At 37.9% G+C, this 18,078-nt stretch overlaps 1 protein-coding gene across 2 annotated transcripts in view; it reads right to left on the bottom strand.

Annotated features, from left to right (window-relative positions):
• The window catches only part of CPS1 (carbamoyl-phosphate synthase 1), a 197,876-nt gene that overhangs the window by 154,604 nt on the left and 25,194 nt on the right, over window positions 1-18,078 (bottom strand). The window contains exon 1 of one of the 2 annotated variants that reach the window (XM_030803337.1): window positions 1,782-1,848. The exons of the other annotated variant lie outside the window; for it this stretch is intronic. Within the exon in view, the coding sequence (XP_030659197.1) occupies window positions 1,782-1,799 (18 nt within the window). The 5' untranslated portion in view covers window positions 1,800-1,848. Of the gene's footprint in view, window positions 1-1,781; window positions 1,849-18,078 lie in introns of those variants that run through there. 2 annotated transcript variants of the gene reach the window in all.

Here is an 18,078-nt window from a genome sequence, read left to right as displayed (position 1 = left end):
CTTCAAGTGGTCCAATATATGACTTCCCAAAAGGGAGAAATTAGGAAACAGAAAACTATGTGAAAATCAGTGGTGAAAATCTTCTAAATTTGATAAAAACTATAAACCAATAGTAGAAGCAAGCTCAATGATCCTCAAGCACAAGAAACATGAAGAAAACTACACCAAGGAATATTATAATAAAATTGCCCAAAACCATTAATAAAGGGAAAAATCTTGAAAATTGAGAAAAAAGGAAACGTGGAAAGAAAAAATATGAGGATGAAAGGATGATTAAGGATTAAGGATAAACATATTTAAACTACTAGAAAAAAAAATCTGTCAATCTCGGATTCTGTAACAAGGAAATCTTTCAAAAAATTAGCCATTAGAGAAATGCAAGTTGTAGCTACCATGAGATGATACCACCTACCTATAAGAATGGCTATAATTTGAAAGACTAGCCTTGGCAAATGTTGGTGAGTTCCTCAAAGAATTGGAACTCCTATACACTGCTGGTGGGAATATAAATGTTGCAACCACTTTGGTAAACAATTCTGAAGCTTCATAAAAAGCCTAACATACACTCACCACATGATCCACCATTGGATCCCCTTTTTCCCCCAAGAGAAATGACAACATATGCCCATAAAACTTTTGCACATGAATGCTCTTAGCAGCTTTATTTTGCAGTAGCTAAAAACAAACCCAAATATTCTGATATTCATACAGGTGAGTGAGTAAAAAACATTGTAGTACATTCATACCATGGAATACTCAGCAGTGAAAAGAAATGAACCATTGATTGCCAAACACAACAACAGGGAGGAACCTCAAAATAATTATGTTTGGGGAAAGAAGCCAGACAAAAAATAATCCATACTGTATGATTCCATCTGTATAAAATTTTAGAATTCAAACTAATGTATAGTGACAGAAATAGATCGAGTCAACTAGAGACAGAGAGGGTAGGCAAAAAGGAGAGATAATGAAAAGGCATTAAGAAATATTGAGTGTGCATGTTCTCACTTGTAAGTGGGAGTTGAACAATGAGAACACATGGACACAGGGAGGGGAACATCACACACTGGGGCCCGTCGGGGGGTGGAGGGCAAGGGGAAGGAGAGCATTAGGACCAATACCTAATGCATGTGGGGCTTAAAACCTGGATGACGGGTTGATAGGTGCGGCAAACCACCATGGCACATATATACCTATGTAACAAACCTGCATGTTCTGCACATGTATCTCAGAACTTAAAGTAAAATAAAATAAAGAAACACTGGGTGTGATGGCTAGATTAACTATCTTGACTCTGGTAATAGTCTCACAGATGTATACATATGTAAAAGTGCATCAAATTAAATACTTTGTAAGTACAACTTATTGGATGTCAATTATACATTAATAAACTTTTTTAAATATATGTGTTTTATATTTATCAAAGTTATATAAATTTAGCAAAATCAATACCGAGGCATACATCACCATCTTAGGATAAACTGGAATACATGAATAAATCAGAAATTTGATTTAAAAATATAAGTAAATAAACAATGACGATTTGTATTTCTCAGAACTTACCTGAGGAATATAACAATAAGCACATAGACGTGTTTCCAGGAACATGACAGAGACAGGCTGATGAGAAAACCACAGCTACCACAGCTACCACAGCTGCCTCTGAGCACCGTATGCTGGAACGCATCTCTGGTTATATCCCTACAACCCAGAACAACGCCATTTTTTCATTAGGAACTTTTGCATAAATCATTGCCCTCCCCCGCAACAAAGCCAAATACCTCTTCCAACATTTTCATCAGGAAAATGCAAACTTCACTGCTCCCTCATACTGGATGCTTTTGAACTAAAGTCTCCATTGGGTTCATCTGACTGGTGGGGCTTGGGTCACGTGCCTGTATCTAGATGCAAGCAAGGCTGGGAATTCAAGTTCAAAATCCATGTAGGGCAGGAAATACTCATACTGTGTCAGTTTCTCCATCATTTCTGAAGGCCATTTAGAAGATAATGGGTAGCTGCAAACAATGATAGTTGTCAATTACAATAATTATTCAGAATTAGACCTATGCCAAACTACTAACATTTCTTTAAGCATCACTTTCTAGGAAATAAAATTTTGTACACTACAGTATTTCAAACTTCAGATGCAACATCTTTTTAATGTTTATTATTGATACTAAAGTGATGAATTATAGTTTCACTTTCAGAATGGCATCAAACGAATATGAAATATATTAGGAATACTTTAGATGCACATAGCCTATTCATTTTTAAAGAATTTTCATATAACTTATCTGTAGTTTCAGAAAGTGGGATTACACCTTGGGCAAAATGCAATCAGTTCTCCAGAAGTTGAATTAAAGTATTAAATAGCAACTCTGATAAGGCAAAATTAATAATGTGTAAAGATGGGACAGTTATACAAAGAGCAAGGAACAACTTGGCACAAGTTGATAAACACATCTAATTTTCTACAGAAACTCATCAAGAAACTTAAGATTGTATTCTGATTTTTTAAGACCATTTCAGAAGAAAATCTTAACTCTGCTGGTTTCACTCACATAATTGGTGAGAGAAGGGTAGGAACTAAAGATGTTTTTAAGGCTTTCATTTGGAACTAATAAAAACCTTAAAAAACACAAGAGGAGAAAATTTTGAGGTTAAGATAATGAGCTGGATTTGGTAAATTTAGATTTAAAGGGGCCTGCAGGTCACCCACCTGGAAAGGTTCAGCATTCAGAAACGTTGGTCGGGAATTTAGGAAACACAGAATTGTCAGCATCAGTTCTCAATCTTTATTTTGTTTGTATTTTGTAATAATGAGAATTTAGTTCAGAAAAAAAAACAGCTGAAGCTTAAATAAGTTAGAAACCTAGTTCTCTCTCATGTCTGTTAAGTACAGCAGTTGGGCAGCTATGAGGCTCCACAGAAGAAGAGACCCTGTTCCTTTTCTTATGTGACTTCCTTTCCCAAGGTCCAACATGGCTGCTGGTGTCTCAGCCATCATATCTGTATTCCAGTCATCTAGAAAAAAGAAAGAAGAAAAAGTAGAAAGCCATTCCCTTTGGAGACACTTTCTGTAAGCTGCACATTACTTCCACCTTCATTCCATTGGCCAGAACATAGTAAATGGCCACACCTATCTACAAGAATGGTTGGGAAAGATAGTCTTTATTCTAACCACCCATCTACCTACTTGAAAAATCTGGACTTCTTTTACTAAGGAAAAGGAAGAGAACAGATATTGAGCAATAATTAGCGTTTGGCTAACATACCTAGGACAAATGGCTCTAGCAATACTATCTCTCCCACTAAAGAAATTAAGTGGCAGTAACAGCATCATCATAGAGATCACTGCAAATCTAGTCTAATTTATAAAATTAGAAACTCGCAATAGTTGGCACCTTGAGAAATATTAGTGACAAATCTCTGGAAAGACACAACAGACCACAACATACAAAAATGTCAGGGCATCATGACTATACAGAACCATATATGGTTCTTAAACTATATGGCACTTAAACTATCATAGCATTACCATCAGCAATCTACTGCTACTAATCACTCTTTATAGGGGAAAATGAACAAATTTCAGTCACATAGATAGCATGTATAATGGCCTGGGTCTGACATATAATTATGACATGAAATTAAAAACGGTGGCTAACAGTTACCAAAGGTATAAAACTCTGATTTTGGATGACCATTTGGTTGGCCAGTTCAAACTACAGCATAGCCATAAGAGTTTTGACAAAATTATTTAAGACATCCTTCTAACTGAGAACTTCATGCTGTTTTATATCACACATTCCTCTAAGAAAAACATTCAAAAGCTACATGCTGTGATTATTCAGATACAAAAAGAAAACTGGAAGAAACAACAATCAGGAAGAAGAAAAAAGGCTAAACTCTGTAAATGGAATAACTGCTATCATTTTTCTTTGCCATTACCTTGACAATAAAAGGGTTCTATGGAGGCTCCTGATTTATGGTCCTTTCAGGCAGTCACTGCTGAACAAAGCCACATTGATTTCCCTGGATTCAAGGTGGGGCAGTTCAAGGCCACTAACAATTGCAATTCACACATCTATTGGTTGATATCTATGAATTGTATCTGACCCAGACCAAATTTATGAATTGGGCTGATCTTAGTCTACTTGTCTTATCATCGACAAATAGAAACCTTTACTTTACAAGAAGTCATGAGCACACCGTGGACTTCTGACCTATGCCTGTGCTAGCTCTCTGCTTTGGAGACCTTAAGACTCTCTTTGAAGATTATGCACCAATAAAGTATATTAGTCTTTGATACAACTAAACGTTTAACTGCTGAGAACAGTATGATTACAGCAAGACTAACTTAAAAGAATTTAGTGAAAAAGTTCAATGTGTTTGTCTTGGGCTTTCCTTAGGTTAGTGTTATTAATAAAGTGGAATTATAAGGTCCTTTATGAAATATTTCCTCCTTTATAAAACATCATATGGAAAATATGTAGAGAAATAAAATAGGGATATAGAAAAGACTAAGCCAAAACTCAGCACCAATAGACATATATTAATATATGCATAAACACAAAGAATAGAGACAGGAAAAGGACATTAGAAAAAAGCAAGCTAATATTTAAATAAATAACTGATATAGAATAAGAAAAGCCTGACATCGTGGATGTGGTAAAGAGATGAATTTGAAAAATATTGAAGAAACAAAGAAAAATTGAAGTCTTAACTATATAGCTGGGGTCTATCATTTAAAAGCTTTCTGCAGATGATAGCATGAGCTGAGTTGTGAAGGACAAGTAGGGGATGATAGAGAGAACGGCATATATAAAGATAGCAAGACCTGATCCAGTAGCCCACCTGGAGCACTGCATGCAAAAGATGAGGTGGGGGTATGAGGTAGAGATAACCAGAGTTCAAATCATCATGTGCTTAATTCAGTAAGGCAGAGTTTAGTTTTGTCCTAAAGGCTCTACAGAACTACTGAAAGAGTTTAAACAGAGAAGTAATATGATCAGATATGCACGTTAGAAAAATCACCAAAGCAAAGAGAAGAGCACATAGGAATGTGGTCAGAGGAGACAGAAAGACAATAATATAGGTTAGAAGTGAAAGGATTGTGAACTTAAAGACACTGGGAAAGAGGAAAAGGCAATTAAATTCAAGAGTTTGTTAGAAAATAGAAGGTGTAGGCATTGTGAATCAATTGGATGAGGTGGTGAGAGAGAAAGAATAAGAAAGAAGTATAAGAAGTCATCAACCGAACTTAAACCCCACTGACAGCATTAGACAGATCATTGAGGCGGAAAACTAACAAAAAAATTCTGGACTTAAATATGACACTTGACAAATGGTACCTAATAGACACCTACAAAATACTCCACCCAGCAACCATAGAATGTACATCCTTCACATCTACACACAGAACATACTCAAAGGTCAACCACATACTCAGCCATTCAAATTTATTGAATTTCAATAAATTCAAAAACATAGAAATACTCTCACATCACAGTGGAATGAAACAGAAAGCAATATCAAGAAGATCTCTCAAAACCACAGAATTACATGAAATTAATAACACCCTGCTCCTAAATGACTTTTGGGTAAACAATGAAATTAAGGAAGAATTTTTTTAATTTCCTTGAAATAAATGAGAACAGAGATACAACATAGCAAAATCTCTGTGATGCAGCAAAAGCAATGTTATGACAAAAGATTATAGCACTAAATACCCACCTCAAAAAGCTAGAAAGATCTCAAATTAACGATCTAACATCACACCAACAGGAACTAGAAAAAGGTAAATAAACTAACCCCACAGCTAGCAAAAGGAAAGAAATAACTAAAAGTCAGAGTGGAACTGAATGAAATGAGACACAAAAATCTATACAAAAAACATCAACAAAACTAAAAGTGAGTTCTTTGAAAGAATAAACAAGATCAAGAGACCACTGGCTAGATTAACAACAAAAAGAGAGAGATCCAAATAAGCACAATCAGAAACAACAAAAGTGACATTAGCACCAATCCCACAGAAATACAAAAGATTCTCAGAGACCACTACGAACACATCTACACACACGAACTACAAAATCTAGAGGAAATACATAAATTCCTAGAAACACACAATCTACTAACATTTAATCAGAAAGAAATATTGAAACCTTTAACAGACCAATATCAAGTTCCAAAATTGAATAAGTAATAAAAAAAAACCTACCAACCAAAAAAAGCTCCACAGCAAATAGATTCACAGCAAAACTCTACCAGACATTCAAAGAAGAGCTTGTTTCAATTCTACAGAAATTATTCCAAAAACAGAAAGAGTTCCTCAGGACTCCTTCCTAACTCATTCTATGAAGCCAGCATTCACCTGATACCAAAACCTGGCAAAGATACAAAGAAAAAAAACAAACTACAGGCCAATATTCCTGATCAACATAGATACAAAAATCTTCAATAAGATACTAGCAAATCAAATTCAACAGCATATTGAAAAGTTAATTCACCATGATGATGTAGCCTTCATTCCTAGGGTGTAAAGTTCATGCAACACACACATATCAATAAACTTGATTTACCACATAAAAAGAATTGACAACAAAACATATGATCATTGTAAAAGAGGTATAAAAAGCTTTAGATAAAATCCAACATCTCTTAATGATTAAAAAAAAAACTCAACAAACTAGGCACTGAAGCAATGTATCTGAAAATAAGAAGATTCATCTATGACAAATGCACAACCAACATCATACTAAACAGACCAAAAAAAAAAAAAAAAGAAGCATTCTCATTGAGAACTGGAACAAGACAAGGATGCCCATTCTTACCACTCCAATTCAAGCAATATAACATAGTACTAGAAGTACCAGGCAGACCAATCAAGCAAGATAAGGAAATAAAAGACATCCAAATAGGTAAAGAATAAGTCTAACTATCTCTCTTCACTGATAATATGATTCTATGCCTAGAAAACTCTAAAGACCCTGCCACAGCTTCTGGAACTGATAAACACTTTCAGTAAAGTTTCACAATACAAAATCAACGTACAAAAATCCAGAGCATTTCTATATACCAATAATGTTCAAGTTGAGAGCCTAATCAAGAATGCAGTCTCATTTACAATAGCTACAAAAAAAATACCTAGAAATACATATATCTAAGGAGGTGAAAGATCTCCACAAGGAGAACTACAAAAGACTCCTCAAAGGAATCATAGATGACACAAACAAATGGAAAAACATTTTATGTTCATGGATTGGAAGAATCAATATTATTAAAATGGCCACACTTCCCAAAGCAATCTACAGATTCAACACTATTCCTATCAAACAACCAATGTCATTTTTTACAGAGCTAGAAAAAACTATTCTACAATTCATGTGGAACCAAAAAAGAGCTTGAGAAGCCAAAGGAATACTAAGCAAAAAGAACAAAGCTGGAAACATAACATTACCCAACTTAAAACTATACTATAAAGCTACAGTAACAAAAACAGCATGATACTGCTACAAAAACAGGCATATAGACCAATGAAACAGAATAGAGAGCCCAGAAACAGTGCCAAGTACAGCCATCTGATCTTTGACAAACTCAACAAAAACAAGCAATGGGGAAAGAACTTCCTATTCAATAAATGGACCTGGGATATCTGACTAGCCATATGCAGAAAAATGACACTGGACTCCTACCTTTCACCATACACAAAAAGTAACTGAAGATGGATTAAAGATTTAATGTAAGACCTCAAACTATAAGAATCCTAGAAGAAAGCCTAAGAAACACCATTCTGGACATCAGCCTTGGGAAAGAATTTATGACTAAGTCCTCAAAAGCACTTGCAACAGAAACAAAAATTCACAAGTGGGACCTAATTAAACTAAAGAGCTTCTACACAGCAAAAGAAACTATCAACAGAGTACACAGACAACCTACAGAATGGGAGAAAATATTTGCAAACTATGCATCCAACAAGGGTCTACTATCTGGAATCTATAAGCAACTTCAACAATTCAACAGGCAAAAACCAACTTAACCCCATTAAAAAACAGGCAACAGACATGGACAGACATTTCTCACAAGAAGACATACAACATATGTCTTCTCATATGTCAGCAAACATATGAAATAATGCTCCACATAACTGTCAGAGAAATGCAAGTCAAAACCACGGTGAGATTCCATCTCACACCAGTAGGAGTGGCTATTACTAAAAAGTCAAAAAACACAGATGCTGGCGAGGCTGTGGAGAAAAGGGAATGCTTATACACTGTTGATAGGAATGTAAATTAGCTCAGCTACTGTAGAAAGCAATTTAGAGATCTCTCAAAGAACTCAAAGCAGAACTACCATTTGACCCAGCAATCCCATTATGGAGATATCTCTCTCTCTCTCTCTCTCTCTCTATAGATAGATAGATAGATAGATAGATAGATAGATAGATAGATAGATAGCTAGCTCATAGTTTTATATATATATATATATATATATATATATATATATATATATATATAACTACTGGAGGATATGTATGTATCCAAAAGAAAATAAATTGTTCTACCAAAAAGACACATGCGTACACATGTTCATTGCAGCACTCTTCAGAATAGCAAAGATATAGAATCAACCTAGGTGCCCATTAATGGTAGATTCAACAAAGAAAATGTGCTGCATATATACCATAGAATATTACACAGCCATAAAGAAGAATAAAATCATGTCCTTTGCAGCAATGTGGATGTAGCTGCAGGCCATTATCCTAAATGAATTAATGCAGGAACAAAAAACCAAATACTGCATGTTCTTACTTTTAAGTGGGAGCTAAACATTGGGTACTCATGAATATAAAGATAGCAACAAGAGAAACTGGGGACTACTGGAGTGGGGAAGGAGGCATGGGGACGAGGATTGGAAAATTGTTGGGTACTATGCTCACTATCTGGGTGATGGTATCATTTGTATCCCAAACCTCGGCATCAGACAATATACCCATGAAACAAACCTGCACATGTAACGTCTGAATCTGAAATAAAGGTTGAAAAAATAATAATAAAAGAAAAACATAAATAAATATTTGCACACATAAAAGTCACCATCCATGTTTCGGGCTTGAGAAACAATGCAGCTGGTTTTGTCATTCTCTCAAATGTGGTCTCTAGGAAAATGAAGAAGGCTAGGGAAAAATGGTAAGTTCACTTTTAATGATGTCCAACTTGAGCCACCTGTGGTTGGTAAGGAAATATCAGGAGACAATTAATTGGTGAATCTGAAATTTGGCCCAAATTGGGGTTCAGTGACTCATGTAGAATAAGACTTAAGAGAAATTATTTAACTAGAGAATGATATTGATGTGAATAAATTTATTGAAGATTATTGAAACCGCAATGTGTAAATGAGAAAAATACACAAAGTATATATGCCTGCAATTGTAAAATATTTCAGTCAGTTTTGAGTTTAGTCTATAGTCCTCCCTCATTAAGGAATTGGTATTTACCCTCGACCAGGTGGACCTGGTAATAGCTCCTTTCTGTGTTGTTCTAGGCAAACCCCATTACCGTCCGTGTCTCATTAGGTTTGACCAGGAGTATGATGTGAGCCTATTGCTGAGTCTTAAGCTTTGCTTATGAAGTTGTAAAAGTCTTTGAATACTGAGTCTCTCTTCATCAGCTCCCTTGGACATTTGCCCTATGATTCTGCTGTTTTCTTTTTTTTTATTATAATTTAAGTTTTGGGGTACATGTGCACAACGTGCAGGTTTGTTACATATGTATACATGTGACATGTTGGTGTGCTGCACCCATTAACTCATCATTTAACATTAGGTATATCTCCTAATCTATCCCTCCCCCCTTCCCCCACCCCACAACAGGCCCCAGTGTGTGATGTTCCCCTTCCTGTGTCCATGTGTTCTCATTGTTCAATTCCCACCTATGAGTGAGAACATGCGGTGTTTGGTTTTTTGTCCTTGTGATAGTTTGCTGAGAATGATGGTTTCCAGCTTCATCCATGTCCCTACAAAGGACATGAACTCATCCTTTTTTATGGCTGCATAGTATTCCACAGTGTATATGTGCCACATTTTCTTAATCCAGTCTATCATTGTTGGACATGGGGCTTGGTTCCAAGTCTTTGCTATGGTGAATAGTGCCACAATAAACATACGTGTGCATGTGTCTTTATAGCAGCATAATTTATAATCCTTTGGGTATATACTCAGTAATGGGATGGCTGGGTCAAATGCTATTTCTAGTTCTAGATCCCTGAGGAATGGCCACACTGACTTCCACAATGGTTGAACTAGTTTACAGTCCCACCAACAGTGTAAAAGTGTTCCTATTTCTCCACATCCTTTCCAGCACCTGTTGTTTCCTGACTGTTTAATGATGGCCATTCTAACTGGTGTGAGATGGTATTTCATTGTGGTTTTGATTTGCATTTCTCTGATGGCCAGTGATGATGAGCATTTTTTCATGTGTCTTTTGGCTGCATAAATGTTTTCTTTTGAGAAATGTCTGTTCATAATCTTCGCCCACTTGTTGATGGGGTTGTTTTTTTCTTGTAAATTTGTTTGGGTTCTTTGTAGATTCTGGATATTAGCCCTTTGTCAGATGAGTAGATTGCAAAAATTTTCTCCCATTCTGTAGGTTGCCTAATCACTCTGATGGTAGTTTCTTTTGTGGTGCAGAAGCTGTTTAGTTTAATTAGATCCCATTTGTCAATTTTGGCTTTTGTTGCCATTGCTTTGGGTGTTTTAGACATGAAGTCCTTGCCCTTGCCCATGCCTATGTCCTGAATGATATTGGCTAGGTTTTCTTATAGGGTTTTTATGGTTTTAGATCTAACATTTAAGTCTTTAATCCATCTTGAATTAATTTTTGTATAAGGTGTAAGAAAGGGATCCAGTTTCAGCTTTCTACATATGGCTAGCCAGTTTTCCCAGCACCATTTATTAAATAGGGAATCCTTTCCCCATTTCTTGTTTTTGTCAGGTTTGTCAAAGATCAGGTAGTTGTAGATATGTGGCATTATTTCTGAGGGCTCTGTTCTGTTCCATTGGTCTATATTTCTTTTTTGGTACCAGTATCGTGGTGTTTTGGTTACTGTAGCCTTTTAGTATAGCTTGAAGTCAGGTAGCGTGATGCCTCCAGCTTTGTTCTTTTGGCTTAGGATTGACTTGGCAATGAGGGCTCTTTTTTGATTCCATGTGAACTTTAAAGTATTTTTTCCAATTATATGAAGAAAGTCATTGGTAGCTTGATGGGGATGGCATTGAATCTATAAATTGCCTTGGGCAGTATGGCCATTTTCATGATATTGATTCTTCCTACCCATGGGCATGGAATGTTCTTCCATTTGTTTGTATCCTCTTTTATTTCATTGAGCAGTGGTTTGTAGTTCTCCTTAAAGAGGTCCTTCACATCCCTTGTAAGTTGGACCCTAGATATTTTATTCTCTTTGAAGCAATTGTGAATGGGAGTTCACTCATGGTTTGGCTCTCTGTTTGTCTGTTATTGGTGTATAATAATGCTTGCGATTTTTGCACATTGATTTTGTATCCTGAGACTTTGCTGAAGTTGCTTATCAGCTTAAGGAGATTTTGGGCTGAGAAGATGGGGTTTTCTAGATATACTATCACATCATCTGCAAATAGGGACAATTTGACTTCCTTTTTCCTAACTGAATACCCTTTATTTCCTTCTCCTGTCTGATTGCCCTGGCCAGAACTTCCAACACTATGTTGAATAGGAGTGGTGAGAGAGGGCATCCCTGTCATGTGCCAGTTTTCAAAGGGAATGCTTCCAGTTTTTGCCCATTCAGTATGATATTGGCTGTGGGTTTGTCAGCTCTTATTATTTTGAGATATGTCCCATCAATACCTAATTTATTGAGAGTTTTTAGCATGAAGGTTGTTGAATTTTGTCAAAGGCCTTTTCTCCATCTATTGAGATAAACATGTGGTTTTTGTCTTTGGTTCTGTTTATATGCTGGATTACATTTATTGATTTGCGTATGTTGAACCAGCCTTGCATCCCAGGGATGAAGCCCACTTGATCATGGTGGATAAGCTTTTTGATGTGCTGCTGGATTTGGTTTGCCAGTATTTTATTGAGGATTTTTGCATCGATGTTCATCAGGGATATTGGTCTAAAATTCTCTATTTTTGTTGTGTCTCTGCTAGGTTTTGGTACCAGGATGATGCTGGCCACATAAAATGAATTAGGGAGGAGTCCCTCTTTTTCTATTCATTGGAATAGTTTCAGAAGGAATGATACCAGTTCCTCCTTGTACCTCTGGTAGAATTCAGCTGTGAATCCATCTGGTCCTGGACTTTTTTTCGTTGGTAAGCTATTAATTATCGCCTCAATTTCAGAGACTGTTATTGGTCTATTCAGAGATTCAACTTCTTCCTGGTTTAGTCTTGGGAGGGTGTATGTGTTGAGGAATTTATCCATTTCTCTAGATTTTCTACTTTATTTGTGTAGAGGTGTTTATAGTATTCTCTGATGGTAGTTTGTATTTCTGTGGGATTGGTGGTGATATCCCCTTTATCATTTTTTATTGGGTCTATTTGATTCTTCTCTCTTTTCTTCTTTATTAGTCTTGCTAGTGGTCTATCGATTTTGTTGATCTTTTAAAAAAACCCAGCTCCTGGATTCACTGATTTTTTGAAGGTTTTTTTGTGTCTCTATTTCCTTCAGTTCTGCTCTGATTTTAGTTATTTCTTGCCTTCTGTTAGCTTTTGAATGTGTTTGCTCTTGCTTCTCTAGTTCTTTTAATTGTGATGTTAAGGTGTCAATTTTAGATCTTTCCTGCTTTCTCTTGTGGGCTTTAGTGCTATAAATTTCCCTCTACACACTGCTTTGAATGTGTCCCAGAGATTCTGGTATGTTGTGTCTTTGTTCTCATTGGTTTCAAAGAACATCTTTATTTCTGCCTTCATTTCGTTATGTACCCAGTAGTCATTCAGGAGCAGGTTGTTCAGTTTCCATGTAGTTGAGTGCTTTTGAGTGAGTTTCTTAATCCTGAGTTCTAGTCTGATTGCACTGTGGTCTGAGAGACAATTTGTTATAATTTCTGTTCTTTTACATTTGCTGAGGAGTGCTTCACTTCCAACTATGTGGTCAATTTTGGAATAGGTGTGGTGTGGTGCTGAAAAAAATGTATATTCTGTTGATTTGGGATGGAGAGTTCTGTAGATGTCTATTAGGTCCGCTTGGTGCAGAACTGAGTTCAATTCCTGGATATCCTTGTTAACTTTCTGCCTCGTTGAACTGTCTAATGTTGACAGTGGGGTGTTAAAGTCTCTCATTGTTATTCTGTGGGAGTCTAAATCTTTTTGTAGGTCTCTAAGGACTTGCTTTATGAATCTGGGTGCTCCTGTGTTGGGTGCATATATATTTAGGATAGTTAGCTCCTCTTGTTGAATTGATCCCTTTACCATTATGTAATGGCCTTCTTTGTCTCTTTTGATCTTTGTTGGTTTAAGGTCTGTTTTATCAGAGACTAGGATTGCAACCCCTACCTTTTTTTGTTTTCCATTTGCTTGGTAGATCTTCCTCCATCCCTTTATTTTGAGCCTATGTGTGTCTCTGCATGTTAGATGTGTTTCCTGAATACAGCACACTGATGTGTATTGACTCTTTATCCAATTTGCCAGTCTGTGTCTTTTAATTGGAGCATTTAGCCCATTTACACTTAAGGTTACTATTGTTATGTGTGAATTTGATCCTGTCATTATGATGTTAGCTGGTTATTTTGCTCGATAGTTGATGCAGTTTCTTCCTAGCCTCGCTGGTCTTTACAATTTGGCATGTTTTTGCAGTGGCTGGTATCGGTTGTTCCTTTCCAAGTTTAGTGCTTCCTTCAGGAGCTCTTTTAGGGCAGGGCTGGTGGTGACAAAATCTCTCAGCATTTGCTTATCTGTAAAGTATTTTGTTTCTCCTTCACTTATAAAGCTTAGTGTGGCTGGATATGAAATTCTGGGTTGAAAATTCTTTTGTTTAAGAATGTTGAATATTGGCCCCCACTATCTTCTGGCTTGTAGAGTTTCTGATGAAAGATCAGCTGTTAGTCTGATGGGCTTCCCTTTGTGGGTAACCCGACCTCTCTCTCTGGCTGCCCTTAACATTTTTTCCTGCATTTCAACTTTGGTGAATCTGACAATTATGTGTCTTGGAGTTGCTCTTCTTGAGGAGTATCTTTGTGGCATTCTTTGTATTTCCTGAATCTGAATGTCCCCATCACTTTCAGGTACACCAATCAGACGTAGATTTGGTCTTTTCACATAGTCCCATGTTTCTTGGAGGCTTTGTTCATTTCTTTTTATTCTTTTTTCTCTAAACTTCTCTTCTCGCTTCATTTCATTCATTTGATCTTCCATCACTGATACCCTTTCTTCCAGTTGATCAAATCGGCTATTGGGGCTTGTGCATTTGTCACGTCGTTCTCGTGCCTCGGTTTTCAGCTCCATCAGGTCCTTTAAGGACTTCTCTGCATTGGTTATTCTAGTTAGCCATTTGTCTAATCTTTTTTCAAGGTTTTTAACTTCTTTGCCATGGGTTCAAACTTCCTCCTTTAGCTCGGAGTAGTTTGATTGTCTGAAGCCTTCTTCTTTCAACTCGTCAAAGTCATTCTCCGTCCAGCTTTGTTCCATTGCTGGTGAGGAGCTGCGTTCTTTTGGGGGAGAAGAGGCACTCTGATTTTTAGAATTTTCAGTTTTTCTGCTCTGTTTTTTCCCCATCTTTGTGGTTTTATCTACCTTTGGTCTTTGATGATGGTGACATACAGATGGGGTTTTGGTGTGGATGTCCTTTCTGTTTGTTAGTTTCCTTCTAACAGTCAGGACCCTCAGCTGCAGGTCTGTTGGAGTTTGCTGGAGGTCCACTCCAGACCCTGTCTGCCTGGGTATCAGCAGCAGAGGCTGCAGAACAGCGGATATTGGTGAACAGCAAATGTTCCTGCCTGATCATTCCACTGGAAGTTTTGTCTCAGAGGAGTACCTGGCCGTGTGAGGTGTCAGTCTGCTCCTACTGCGGAGTGCCTCCCAGTTAGGGTACTTGGGGATCAGGGACCCACTTGAGGAGGCAGTCTGTCCATTTTCAGATCTCAAGCTGCATGCTGAGGGAACCACTACTCTCTTCAATGCTGTCAGACAGGGACATTTAAGTCTGCAAAGGTTTCTGCTGCCTTTTGTTTGGCTATGTCCTGTCCCCAGAGGTGGAGTCTACAGAGGCAGGCAGGCCTCCTTGAGCTGTGGTGGGCTCCACCCAGTTCAAGCTTCCCTGTGCTTTGTTTACATACTCAAGCCTCAGCAATGGCAGGCGCCCCTCCCCCAGCCTCACTGCCGCCTTGCAGTTTGATCTCAGACTGCTGTGCTAGCAATGAGTGAGGCTCCGTGGGTATAGGACCCTTCGTGCCAGGCGCGGGATACAATCTCCTGGTGTGCCGTTTGCTAAGACGGTTGGAAAAGTGCAGTATTAGGGTGGGAGTGACCTGATTTTCCAGGTGCCCTCTGTCACCCCTTTCCCTGGCTAGGAAAGAGAATTCCCTGACCCCTTGCGCTTCCTGGGTGAGGCGATGCCTCGCCCTGCTTCGGCTCACCCTTGGTGTGCTGTACCCACTGTCCTGCACCGACTGTCTGACGCTCCCCAGTGAGATGAACCCGGTACCTCAGTTGGAAATGCAGAAATCACCTGTCTTCTGTGTCACTCACACTGGGAGCTGTAGACTGGAGCTGTTCCTATTCGGCCCAATTCTGTTGTTTTCAACTGAGTCTTCTAGCTCTTAGATTCTTCTATTGAGATTGTCACTGTTTTCTAGCAAGGACTGTGCTTCTTTTCTTTCTTCATGATATTAGGTTGGTGCTAAAGTAATTGCGGTTTTGGCCACTACTTTCAATGGCAAAAACTGCAATTACTTTTGCACCAACCTATATGTTGATTGAAAATATTTCAGAGCCCTAATTATGGGATGAATTTCTTCCTTCTAGATGCTTCCTTTGCAATATGATTGTACTCCCTTGGAAATAGCTCATTTCAGAAAGCTGTCTGCTTTCTTCATGCCCAATATCACATGAATTATCCTAAAAACACACTCTTAGGCAGAGTGAGTGGTGGCCTCCTTCTTCCAGACTTCTGTTGACCTAAAGAGGTCACGTATGACCTACGAGAAAAAGCTCCCAAATGCCTTATATATCAGCCCCTATTCCTGTTTACTTTTAAGTAGTGTAGAACTGAGTCAGAAAAAAAAAGTGAGTCATCCTCCCAATTGTTCAATTTCTAAATTTGTTTAGGATTGTGCAGACACACTAAATGATCCCAGTCACAACTGAGAAGGAAGTTTCCCTCCTCTTAATTTTTCTGCCAGTAAGAAGTGGGTATGCCACAATGTACTTAGGTCCTCCAGAATGGGGTAGAACTGGGTTTGGAGCATCTGTTCAATCTTATACCAAAAGAAATATAGCTACATTAACAGGAAATACACCCTTTTCTAACAACTATCCAACTGGAGAATCTATCCTTTATTTGCTTGTGACTCCAATACACAACCCTTTGGAATCTAGATATAGAGTTAAGGTGTACTGTGTCAGATTGCCTGGAATCAGAGCTTGGCTCAGCAGCTTATCAGTTGCATGACACTGAGCATCTTACTTAACCCTACTTTTATTCAATTTCTTCATCTGTAAAATGGGGATAATAATAGGACCTAGCTCATGACATTGATGCGAGGATTAATGACACAACATATGACAAGTGATTAAAACAGTATCCAGAATATAGTATGCACTCAACATTAGCTATTAATGTAAAATAAAAAATGACTTTTTTCTTGCATTTGTGGCAGTTTATTTTGCATTGTTTGTGGGGTTTTGTTTGGTCGGTTGTTTTGTTTCTTAATGAAGATGGGAACCTGATGCTGCTAGATGGAAACTAGGGAAGAATAAACAATGGGTCTTCACGGGTGGACACACACCATGCCTTGTTCCACTGTTTCAGGCAGTGACCCATCAGTATATGTCACTCAGGGAAGAAGAAAGCACAGTGGTATATCCTGGCACCAAGAGCGCAGCATCTCCCTGAACACAACAAGCAGCTGGGCTGGAACAAAGCCAGGGAAGGAATGCAATCTCTTTGAAAAAAAAAAATCACAACACATCTTCCTATTCTGACAGCCCAGGGGAAAGAGGCAGCTTTATGGAATAAAGCAGCAATGTGCTATGAGGTCCTCCAATGAAAAGCATCAGAGAAGCATACCCTATTGTTGTGCAAAAACCCCTAGTTGTATGTACACTAAGAGCTTTGGCAGTCACCCGAATTGTGCTGTAAAGAGGAGAGGATTTTGACTGTTTTTCCCTGATACGGCATATTTCTTCCTGGATTTGGCGGGTGCTACCACAGCTTCTATGAACAAACAACATTACAGCGGAAGTCTCCTGAATAAGAATTTTTCCATTGTAACCTGAATGTGTTCACCCTTCTGAGAATATTGTGTAGGTATCGTTTTTGGATTCCTAAAATTTTTATCTACCACAAAGGTGGCAAACTAAGATTTAATCCACCTGTAAATTCATCATAACCAGTTTACAAACAGTGGTTACAGACAGAAACCAAGAAAAGGGAAAAGATAAAGGTAAAAAGAGGCCACCAACAAAGAGTTAGAGAGAGAAAGACACAGAGAAGGGAAGAACACACACCTGCTGGAAATAATAAGAAAAATGTGAACTAATATTTATGCCGGGGGTTTTACTTTCTCCCTTCAGACGATAGAACGTTTATTTAATGAGTCTCTCTCTATCGACTTGTCAAGCAAAACAGCTGTACCTTCTGGGCCTCGAGTTTGGGGAAAGGAGCTAAAGTGTCATTCCCCCACGAAGCTTCTTAAGCTGAGTGTCTCAAGCATATTGCACAGGGAAAATGAAAATCCCAAATAACCAGAATCTCCTCCATCCCAAGAATTGCCTGCGCCATCTAGTGGCAGCATGTGATATAACCTTGAAGAGGTTATCAGTGGAATCTCTAGAGCTTCTCCCTTTTTCTGTAGTTAGGAAGAGTTAAATTATCCACCGTCACAGGATGT

The sequence above is a fragment of the Nomascus leucogenys genome, chromosome 22a (genome assembly GCF_006542625.1).
Source record: "Nomascus leucogenys isolate Asia chromosome 22a, Asia_NLE_v1, whole genome shotgun sequence".
NCBI classification, from domain to species: Eukaryota; Metazoa; Chordata; class Mammalia; order Primates; family Hylobatidae; genus Nomascus; species Nomascus leucogenys.
This window is presented reverse-complemented; position numbering and strand designations above follow the sequence as displayed.